The 11,453-nt window shown below is 38.3% G+C and overlaps 1 protein-coding gene across 1 annotated transcript in view; it reads left to right on the forward strand.

Moving 5' to 3' along the window:
• Positions 1-8,526, forward strand: part of THSD7B (thrombospondin type 1 domain containing 7B) — a 313,336-nt gene extending 304,810 nt beyond the window's left edge. The window contains 4 exon segments of the mRNA XM_072418113.1: positions 2,161-2,243; positions 3,095-3,284; positions 4,652-4,739; positions 7,450-8,526. Coding sequence (XP_072274214.1) covers positions 2,161-2,243; positions 3,095-3,284; positions 4,652-4,739; positions 7,450-7,531 — 443 coding nt within the window. The 3' untranslated portion in view covers positions 7,532-8,526.
• The last annotated feature ends 2,927 nt before the right edge of the window (positions 8,527-11,453 follow it).

Raw genomic sequence — 11,453 nt, forward strand, 5'->3', positions numbered from 1 at the left:
TCAGAAGATCAGTGGTGTCAGTTAAATTGATTTGAGATTCACAAACTGCTCATTACTTAAGGAACCCTGGACACCTGTGGAGGAACCCTAGGGTTCCATAGAACCCTGTTTGAGAGACACTGCTTGGGCATAGGAAGTGCAAAATGTGCCACTGCATGATGGCCCTATATTCCCATCCACTACCAGGGATTATCAGTTCAGCAGAGGAACCCTAAGTCAGTACTGCACAGGGAACCACTGCTGGTTATTTCCTCCATTGACGTCAATAGTAAATCACCTGAGAGGCACAAACTGCACTTTGCTTGAGGAACCCCTAGCAACCTCTACAGGAACCCTGGTTTCCAAACACTGCTCTGTGATATTTAAGTTATTGTGTTTACATTTACTTTACCTTTTCTACCATTTTATCCCACCTCGCCCATTGGTCCTTTTATGGAGATACACAATGACCAATCAAAAGGTTTGGGAAGTAAAAGTAGGTGGTGCCAAGCTTGACTTTTACAGGAAAATCTGATTTGCAAATAATTTCAGTTGCTTATATCTCTGGATAAGCTGATCATGTTAACATATGCTTTTCACAAAAAGGAACCTCTTCTCGTGAATTTCCTGTGTTCTTGGTTTGTCCATTTCTCTGACAAATTTATTTAAAGCTGAAAAAGCCGAAGCACTTAGTGGCAATGTGCCCAGAATAAGAGGAAGCTTTTTCTGGTTGATGAAGGTAATAGCAGTCACTACATGGGGAACGCTCACTTTTAAAAACATACAAAGCCTGACAGGTTGGCTTGAATCAGCCGTGAGATCTGTCCATACAATGCGAACCATAGACTTCCTACAAACCAAAGATCAGAAAATGGTCGGAATAATGATGTCTAAAAATTTATCGGAAAATTTCCTGTCAACCGGAACAAGATTTTCTGTTGCTGTGTGACTGTAAGTGGGCAGAGTTTGACATTTGGAATGATTTAAGTAAACCTGTCATACCTGTGAAGTACTAAAAGCAAGCACTGTATTACTTATATGGTATATATGTGGGGACGGCAGGATCCTTTGTGCAGCTCCGTGACAGCTTAACTTTAATTATGGTAATGGCAATGCAGTAATCAATTCCATCAGAGCTTTGCCTTGACAGTCAGCGGGGTTTGATGGTCTTTATATCCAAATTTTATTTCCAGCTTGTTTATGCTTTAATACCCATCATATGCAAGTTATAGCAGATGAATATATTACTGCGCAACTGCAGCCAAGCAAAGAAATACGCAGCTGGAAAACAAATAAAGAGGAATTCTCTGTGAAACCTTTCATAAGGCAACACACAAAAACTCTCGCTATATGGCTGCATTGTGTCACCAACCTGTGGAAGACCCTCGGAACATACAGTGGGGTCCACAATCTAGCAATTACCCTGCTGTGGTCCCTTCTTCCTTTAAGGCCCCACCATATACCACCTATTTGTTTATAAGTAGTTAACTGGTTACCCACTGAAACTTCAAAATATAGTAATAGTGTGTTACTTGTCTTGAGATGGACAATGTTCCAGCCCCATTAGCAGTGACACTTACAGGTCTTGTCCCTCCCCCAGCCACAGACTGGACTGTGACAGGAGAAGCAGCACAATATTAAGCCCATCTTTCTGTCACCAATTCCTTTTTTTTTGCATACTTCTTTGCACTGCAACACAACTGCTTGATTCCTGGTGCTGGATACCAAGTCAGATTTAGGAATTTACACTGTATATAAAAGCACATTTAATGATTTGTTAATCAGTACAAAGCTGAACTAATTTTGGTATTTTGTATCTGGTGTTTATCTTTTAATTGGGAAAGTAAAGGTGGATTACATTGTTCAAACTGGAAAAAAAATATTTTATGACCATTAGAGGGGAAAAAAATAAAAGTGAATTATTTACTGAAGCCCTTCTTTAAAGCTTTTCTATGTTAGAAGTATGATTATCACGGCGGAAGCCCAATATTCCCTAAAAATGTATAATACGCTGTATAATAGAGGGTTTATCGATTTCGCCATCTCCACTCCAACAAGACCCCTCAGAGATGGAAAGGGAAAAGGGAACAATAACTCAGCCAGACTTGAGAGCCTTGAAAAGGAGAAGCAGGAATAAAGTGACTCAATAATTGTATAGATTGATATTTCTTTTCCTCCCAGGTGGCTGTTCTTCAAACACCCGACCCGCTGCGGTTCGACACTGCGACCCCCCTTGCAGGAAACCATTTTCTTACTGTATGCAGGTAACCTACTTAAAAAACTCGCATTATATAATCAGCAGTTTCTGATGGATAATCCGAGAATCTACCATATAATAAAGGCTTGGCCAGTTTTTAGGTTGGAAGTGATATACTGCCATCTAGAGGGGATTTTGTTTCATTGAAAGGTTTCTTTGTGCAAATTAAATCCTGGGGGAATTGTGGAACCTTGTATTGCTTAGATGTTGGGGTGTCATGCTGACTCTCTGGCTTTAATACTTCATGACCTGAAACACATGGAAAAGTCAGATATCTGTGTCTTCATACAAAAATGCATTCATACTTAAATACATTCATACTTCAAACTCCTTTTAGGAACACTCATCTCTCTGTGTTTCGTTTTTAATGCCAGCAGCTTTGTGGGTGAAGGGTTTTCAACCATCTTAATTGGCCAGGCCAAAATGTTGTAAACCCAAGCAAACGGGAAGAACATGCAAACTCCATCTCAGCCCTCGCCAAGATTTGAACCTGGGACCCAGTGCTGCAAATCCAGAGTGCCATGTGCTTGTACAGCTCAACATATCTGCCTGTTTGCATCTTTTTTATACTGTAAGCTTGTTTTATTGCAGAAAAGACTCCACCAGTCCTTTCTGCAAAAAAAAACCTCCCATCTTGCAATGTTTTTCTTTTGAAGTATAGTTCTACTCACTAAGAAACAAAAAACCTGAGGGAGCATTGCTAGGATCCAGGAAGGTCTGGGGCACCAACATATGGATGCACACTGATTTTGGGTGGAATCATGGTGGAGATTCTGTTTGGTTGCTGGACATTGTTCCTCCATACTGGATTTTGCATGTTGCAATTGTCATCTCATGTTGTCCATCTTTCCCCCATAGAGTGGAGTGTGCGGTTGTGAAGACGGGTACACACAGATTATGCGGTCTAGCGGAGTTCTGGATTACTGTGTGAAGGTTCCAGGCAGCGAATCCAAGAAAGCTGACGTGAAAACTTTCATTGGAAGGAGCAGACCTATCGACTCCAAACTCCCCCAGATCTTCAATTGGCCATTTCAGTTATTTGACCAAGGTAAGAAGAGGAACATCAATAACATTATTCAAACATATTATTCCATATCAGTATTCATTCTCTGGCCATGAGACAGAAATGGCTTACAGACACAAAGCCATGAACCCTGAGCACCTACGTGCCTTGCAGTAACCCATGCTATATTGCAAATAATACTGCAACACATGGAAGCATGTATCTCACACTTTTGGTGCAATGTGGTGCTATTGGGGTGTAGTGCAGTCCTGAAAATAGTGCAGGTTCAGTTCTTGGACCCTGTGGGGCATTGGGGTGCTCAGGTGAATGAGTGAACTGCTCTAAGCATTGCATTAGAAAACACACCAAGAATGTACAGGCATGTATATTTCCTGCAGCGGTTCATATGTATTAACAAGCCCTTAGGGGTCAACTTATAAAACTGAGAATCTGACATTCCTTCAGACATTCCCTGGTGGAAATCAATTACTGCCATTGAAACACATGGACCTGGAAATAGGGAATGCCTGATAGCTTTTTAAATAGTGTCATTTGTGTCCTTTTGTCCATTTGTATTTGATTGCTAGTTGTGTACTGTGCCTTTACATTTTTATATTTATTTATATTTTTCGTGCTTTTTTTGTGAAAACAAACAAACAGACAAAGATGAATTAATGAGGTTAATGAAGAGCCATTTTTTTTGCACATGAACAGGTCCAGAATAGGTGAAATAGGTTTCATAGCCATTAAGAGCCACTTAGTCAATTGCATTCCTAAATCCAATAAAGCTCACATTCGTTTCACTTCCTTAATTTGATTAAATTGCATTTAGCATTTTGCAAAATTTTCACCAAGATTGAATAGAATGAGAACTCTTACTGGATATCCTATGCCACTACAACCTTCCTTTTGGTCTGATGTGCAATCGTTGTCCAGACATAGACAGGCTCTACCTCTGGGTCTGAGGTGTGTAGGCACTGAATTGAGCAGCTTCCTTCAAATCCAATAAAGTAGAATACGTAAATAAACTTAAAATAAAGTGTTCTTGTTTTAAATAGATCTGCACTTCATTCTCTTGAATATTAGAACACATGGATTAAAAAAAATGTCTGGGGTCTATTTAGAGAAATTTCCTTCCTTTTTATTTTATTCCTTGCACAGAAAATGAGAAAATGTTCCCAATTGGAGGCAAAAATAAATAAATAAAAAGTTGGTTGTCTTATTCTATCTAAATCTATAGGCAACTGACAAGCAGGCATTGTAACTATGCATTGAGTGAATGGACCCTTATTGGTATGGTCAGTATTCATTGTTTATTCTCTCTGAAGAATCTATCCAGTGTCCTGTTTACTGTGTAAATGTGGATGTATGGTATGTTTGCCCGGTTAATAGGATTTTCTTCTTGTTTTCAGATGGTCGGGTGAGTCTCTGGGTCTACATTGTGTGTGCAGGAAGTTTTCTTATCCTGGTTATCCTAATCATGATTTCTTACCTGGTCTGGTAAGTATTTGCTCTGGAATTCCAAGGAACATTAGCCAAGTCCGTATCCAAAAATGTGATTTTTACTAGGGCAAAATTTCAGATCTTTAGAAGAAGACTTAGGCATGTGCCCTCTTTAAAATACCAGCAGTTACATATTAAAACATACGTATTTTCCTACACTAAGGGCATGCATTGAATTTCAGTGTGCCCATCCTGGTGCCTAAACCAAGGCCATCCCTGGTTGTAAACACGTAACTTAAATCTCCCTTAGGGTAGCATTCAGTTAGGCTACAAAATGGCATCTTTCTGTGAAGAAATGTTCCCTTCTAGTTACAGATCTGAATTGCATTGTATGGCTTCAAATGTAAAATGTATGCAAACCTATGAACAGAAATGCAATACATGGCACTTTACCAGTCTTTGAACGTTGGGGTTGCTTTAATTTTCTATCTTAAGGTTCTAATTCTTTTATATTCAACTGGTACAACTGTTAGTGACATACTTTCTATTTTAGGGTAACAACATTCACTGTACTGTATCTATAGAGTGACAACATTGCTGACTGCGCCTCCCTATTGTCTCATCTTCATCACATATGTAGGAAGGTTTGGGTATTGCAAATAAAACAACTAGTAAAGCTGAATATATTGATTTAAAAGTTAAGCTCAGTATACATAAAGTTACAAAGGCACTGTATTCCACAGCAGGATCAATAGCTATCTTTTTTGTATTTGCAGGAAATGTTTTTAGCTTGAAAATAAAAAGTATTGCAGCCACCACATCTAGAAACTAGCAATATATTAAGTTCTTGTGCTTGAGTTTAGACATACTTCAAAGTGTCCCTTCCACTAAAATTGTTCCCTCGCTCCCCTTTACTTACTAATAGTAGGTTTAAAATGGGAAATATTGGAGGGCTTAAGGAGAACCTTCCACTAACACTGAACATCCCCCTACACAGTTTGGGCTTTCCTTCTTTACCAAAATGCACCTAAAAATAAAACAAATAGAATTATACTTACTTTACCCCAATACAGAATGATTCCTGGGGAATGCAGAGCAGGCAAGTAGAAAGCAAAAATGTTTCCTTGCAAAATTTTAACATATGGGCATGGTGACATCACATTGCATAGGCACCACTGGCTGATGGTGGCTGTAAGGTAAATATTAAAACTTTTTTATTTTTAGGTGCATTTCGAGCTTATTAAAGTGGACATATCAGGAGATAACCCTTTTCCTTTAACTAAAAATGTTCTTGTTTTTTTTTTCTTAAAAAAAAGGATAAGCCTACCCCCTTCTGTCTTTAACGCTGCAACAGTAAAGACTGAATGGGAATGCGGAGTCTCCTGGAATACATAGGTCACAAAAAAAAAGGTGCCAATTTCATGCATGTGCCGTGTGATCAGCACATTGTTTTTACATTTACAGCAGGCTACGTTACTCTTAGGCTTGTGGAGTGTGAGATTGGGTGACCTGGACAAAAAAAAGGAAGAAGACGGAATAAGATAGCGCTGCCTGGCGCTTCCTCTGTGCCAGGTTGAAGGGGGGTTCCAGGACAGCACAGGATTGAATCAAGGCCAGCTCTGTAGGGATCAAGGGCTATGCGGAAGTAAAGGTAAGTAGAATTTTTTTATTTTAACCTCCCTAGCGGTTCATTTCTTTCCGGATTTATATGTCTAAAAGTGGTACATTGTTTTTCATGAAAATGTATTTTACAGTATAATATGATACTATGAGTATAATAAAGTTTGAAACACAAAATCATGTAAAAATAATGAATTAAAAAACTTATATATTTAAAAAAAAAAAATACATATTATACTCATACTAATATATATACTGTAAAATAAATGTTCTTGTGTACTGCTTTTATACATATAAATCCAATGTATTGCATTCAATACTGTTATTTTGTATTGAATACAATACAAATGGATTTTGAATTTCCCGCCCCGCCCCACCTCACCGGCAACGTACACACGCACCGACGTGACCAGGAACTCCCCGGTGACTCATCGGATGCAGAAGCCAGCCGGAAGAAGAGAGAGGAAGACAGAGATCACGGAGATTGCGGCGATGGACGCCGCCGTATCAGGTAAGGCTGTATTTACTATTACCTCCTATAGGATTACCTACCCCGAGTGTGACTCGGGGTTACCGCTTTTAGCAACTTTTTCTACCCCGAGTCACACTCGGGGTTACCTCTAGGGAGGTTAATAATAGTTTCACTTGAATATTAGGTTGATTTGGTGATGGAAGGGAGTCCTAGACTGTGCATAGCAGTGTTTTTTAACCAGGGTTCCTCCAGAGGTTGCTGGGGGTTCCTTGAGCAAGAAGCAATTTGTCCATTTCTGGTCACTTTACTGACACCTCTTTTGGCTATCTGCTGGCCAGTGGGAAGATTGTCATCCCTACGATGTAAGAGGTATTTTTCCCACTGACCACTATGCTAACATACTGTGAGCTGTGGATTTAGTAATTATAGCCAGGGTTCCCCAAGACCTGTAAATTATTTCAAGGGTTTTTCCATGGTAATATAGTTGAGAAAGGCTGGCGTAGAGGACCCTCAGTGTTAGTGGAAGGTGCCTTTTATGTCATCTTGTATTTCCTTTTTTCCTGACCTTTTTTCGCTTCCAGCTTTATCTGGCGGATTGACATAACAGTCCTTCATGTCCTACTCAAGTCACGTAAACAAAGCTGAGTTCTTGTTTTCCTCTCTTGTGCCTTACAGCAGAAAGCCGCAAGTACCAAAAAGCCCATTTCCTCAACAGAAGCCGCTCACCTTGGCCTATGATGGGGACTTTGACATGTAATTTGAAGCTACAACTCAGAATTTCAAGAAAATCTGCTGCCTTAACCCCTCTTCAGTACAAAAAATCACCTTTCCTTGTATTTCTACCAGGAGCATAAAAGCGCCATTGGCGTTCATTTACTGAGTATTACACTTTGATTGTTTCCTTGAACAATACGAACAGAGATGGTTCAATGTTTCCTTCATCCATAGTGCGGTCTACCGGAGTTCACGCTGGTTCTTCAAAGCCGAGTCTGTGCTGCCAGCAGTTATTACATTATGAAAGACGTTTCCGATGGCCCGAAGCTGAAATCTTATTCAATCCATGTGCACATATCTCATGGAATGTGTTGAGTTATCCACCTGATTTTTTTTTTCTGCTACATAATCTCTTATGGGATTTCAGACTCTTTGATAGACCTACGAGATCTCTTGAATCATCTTCTGATTGGATAAGGTTTTTTTTCTCCACTACATGAACAATTGGTGATAATGGGACATTAATAATCATTTTCCATTTCTGTTTAATTGATAATAGTGGGCGTGGCTTCCAAAACAGGATCAGAGGGCGGTCTATGAAAATTGTATATTTATTGTATATATTTGGACTGTTACCACATTTTAACACCTGCAAAGTCTGTTTTTTCTACATAAAATTTTGTGATATATTTATAACCCAACTTTTTGTATCTAATGTACAAATAGGTCACTACAATACACCCTGACCAGTAAAGCCTTCTGCTAACTACGCATAAAAGAATAAAATTAATATTGCCAATAAAAGTGGGAAATGTTGATGTGGTTTTTGTTTCCATATGTGTAGAATTCACAGCAATGAGAGGAGGGTTTAAAGTATATGTCAAAACGAGTGAAATCAAGAAGTGTGTTTTTGGGAAAATACATCCTACTTTTCAGGTTAGATGTAACATTTCTGAGCATGGTATTCTTACTACATTTCTGGGGAAGAGGGGGATCAGGGGAACTTATGAGAACATGCCTTTTTTAATTTAAATTTATAGGTGGGAAAACCCATTTTGATAGCAGACCCCTATCTTTTTTCTACTACTTATTTTTTTATATTTTTATTATTTTTATTTTTGTTAATTATCAAATTGCTGGAGGTAAAGGGGTTTAACAATGGAAACCAAAAGAATACAATGAAAAACGTAAGTCTTTTTTGGGTAAGTACAAGCAAATTATAGTCAGAAAAATGTGTTGTGACATAGCATTGTCATCAATTTGCCATGGGGAACAGCAAGAACATATCCCAGGTGACAAAATGTAAAACGTCTGTTCTTTTTGGAAAAGTGAAACTAAAATTATATTCAGAAAAAAGCATTTTTAAAAGCTGACCCTTGACTTTTCTAAATAATTTTAGGGCAATAAAATATGCATTGTCATCAGATTTCTTAAATAAAATGAATGCTAAAGGTCAGGAGCATTAGTGGGAGCAATGGGGACATGTCCCAAGCTGAAACAATATTAAAAGTAAAATCCTAAAGTAAAACTATAGCTTAAAAATGTATAGTAAAAGCTGACCCTGGATTTTTGGAGTAATTTTAAAGCCCCTGACCATAACATTGTCATCAAATTGCTGCAGGGGAATGGAGAGTGAACAAATACCTATATAACATGCATATGTGTTTGTGTGGGTTTCCTCCCACATTCCAAAATCATGCCGTTAAGTTAATTGGCCTCCACCTAAAATTCACCTTAGACTATGGTAATGACATATGACTATGGTAGGGACATTAGATTGTGCGCTCCTTTGAGGGACAGTTAGTGACATGACTATGGACTTTGTACAACACTTTATAAATACTTGATAATACTGGATAGTAAGTATAAATGCAAATTGCAGAGCCCCTGAATATAGTATTGCCACAAAATCTACAACCATCAAAAAGGTCTAGCTCCAACTCCACATAACTACATAGCAATAAAAATCTGTCAAATCTTCCTGCCCCTCCCCATTATTTCCAAAAAGAAAAAAAAACATGTTGTCGAAAGATATTCTTTAAAGGACATTTACTTTTAAACAAAGTAATGACCTAGTTGAAGTTGTAAAACAAATTTTCACCACATGTAATGGTGTATACAGCTATTCACCCCTTCATAATAGCCCCATGATGTGGCCTTGGGGTATAGAAGGGACCTCTAATAAAATCTAATTTTAACATATCTAAGTCTGTGTTTTGCAGGGATATTGAATCCCTCTGATTTGATGGATCTTTAACAATTATTAGAGGGGGCCCGGAGGCTGGTTCATTGCTCATCATTACCCGGGCTGGCAGAATGAACGAGACACCTCCAAAACCTTATCCACCTCGTTTTATGAACTGTCATGTGTTGTAAGAGGAATGAAGCCAGGCCCAAGGACAGTTTGAATCAGCTGTTAGATAGCTTGAAGCCATGTCTATATATATATATATATATATATTTATTTATATACACCATCATAGAAATTACAGACTTTTTTTAAAAGGTGCAAGCTCAACGACTCCTCACCAAAAATTAAAGCAACTCTTTCCTGACCTAGCAACTTTTATTATGAAGTTATGGCTTTTCAAAGATCACAACATACCAAATAATACTTAATCGTCCTGCCATGAAATGCAACACCTTAATGGATGCCTAAATTGTGACTTGAATTTATTTGGTAGGAAAACCAGAAAACAAATCACACAACTAGTAATTGACATCCTGGGGCTTTAGTATTAATATATAAAATAATATTAATTATTATATATAATAATATAATAATAATAATACTAATAGTATTAATACTTATATTAATACCTAGTATTACTACCTATTTTTATTGTGCAGACATATCACACAGTGCTATATACATATGTACAGAGTACTGAATGCTTCTAGCTTTTCATATTGCATTCATTTTTGTGACAGTTTTTAAAAACTACAGTTGGCTGCACAATGAAATGTAAAGGTAATTTTCAATCACATTAAATTCCAAAATAGATTTTGCAACAATTCTATCTACTATATTCATTTTTATGGTGCAGAGGACAAGGTCAATACTTTATTAAAGTAAGGGGGGGGGGGGGGTCACATAAAACATTCATTTTTTATTATCAAACATAACTAAACCGTCTAAGTGCCAGCCCTTACCAAAGCTGTAGAACATTCAACTAATAATGATTGTAAATGTAAGATATGAAACAAAGAACCAAGAGCTGGAACGGTAATACCACCATTACAGGGGGCTGACCATAAATCATGGAAGATGGGTTGGTGGGAAACTTGACCAGTTGCTGCAGTCTTCCAGGTCAAGTACTATTTCATCTTAGCCCTCACCTACATCCTAATCTGGTTGAAAAGAACATAAACAATAAAAAAATACAACTAAAGTGGTTTTATTTAATTTTTTATTGCCCTGTCATCCTTTTTAGAAAAAAAAGTCTACCCCCCCACACATTACTGCACTGTCCCCAAGTTCCTCCTCTGCCCAACACAAGCAGTCCTCTTTAGGCAAAAAGTCCAACATCTCATTCTGATCTTTTCCTGTGCACCCAGATGGTTGTTTACATGAGCCATAGGGAGTATATTACCATGCACATTGGGCTCATAGGACTGAGTGGTGCTTATGTATACCATTGCATCAGCATCATTCAGTTCTGCAAAATCTCTCCACCACCCTGCCACTGCTGGAGAAAGAGGATGCGGACCAGCTAAAAGACTGGAGGAAAAGGGTATTATAAAGAATACAAAACACCTGGGAGCTTTGGGGAAGGTTGAGTGCAACAAATGCACTCCTGCACACCACTCTATTGGCTATGCTGTCAATAGTCAAGGCTCTCTTTCAAAATCTCAGCCAAGGCGCTATCTGTGAAATTTGTATGTTCTCTCCGTGTTTTTCTTTTGGCCACTTGAATTTCATGACACATCCCCATGCTAGGGATATTGGAGTGTGAGCTCCACAG

The sequence above is a fragment of the Pyxicephalus adspersus genome, chromosome 7 (assembly GCF_032062135.1).
Source record: "Pyxicephalus adspersus chromosome 7, UCB_Pads_2.0, whole genome shotgun sequence".
NCBI lineage: Eukaryota > Metazoa > Chordata > Amphibia > Anura > Pyxicephalidae > Pyxicephalus > Pyxicephalus adspersus.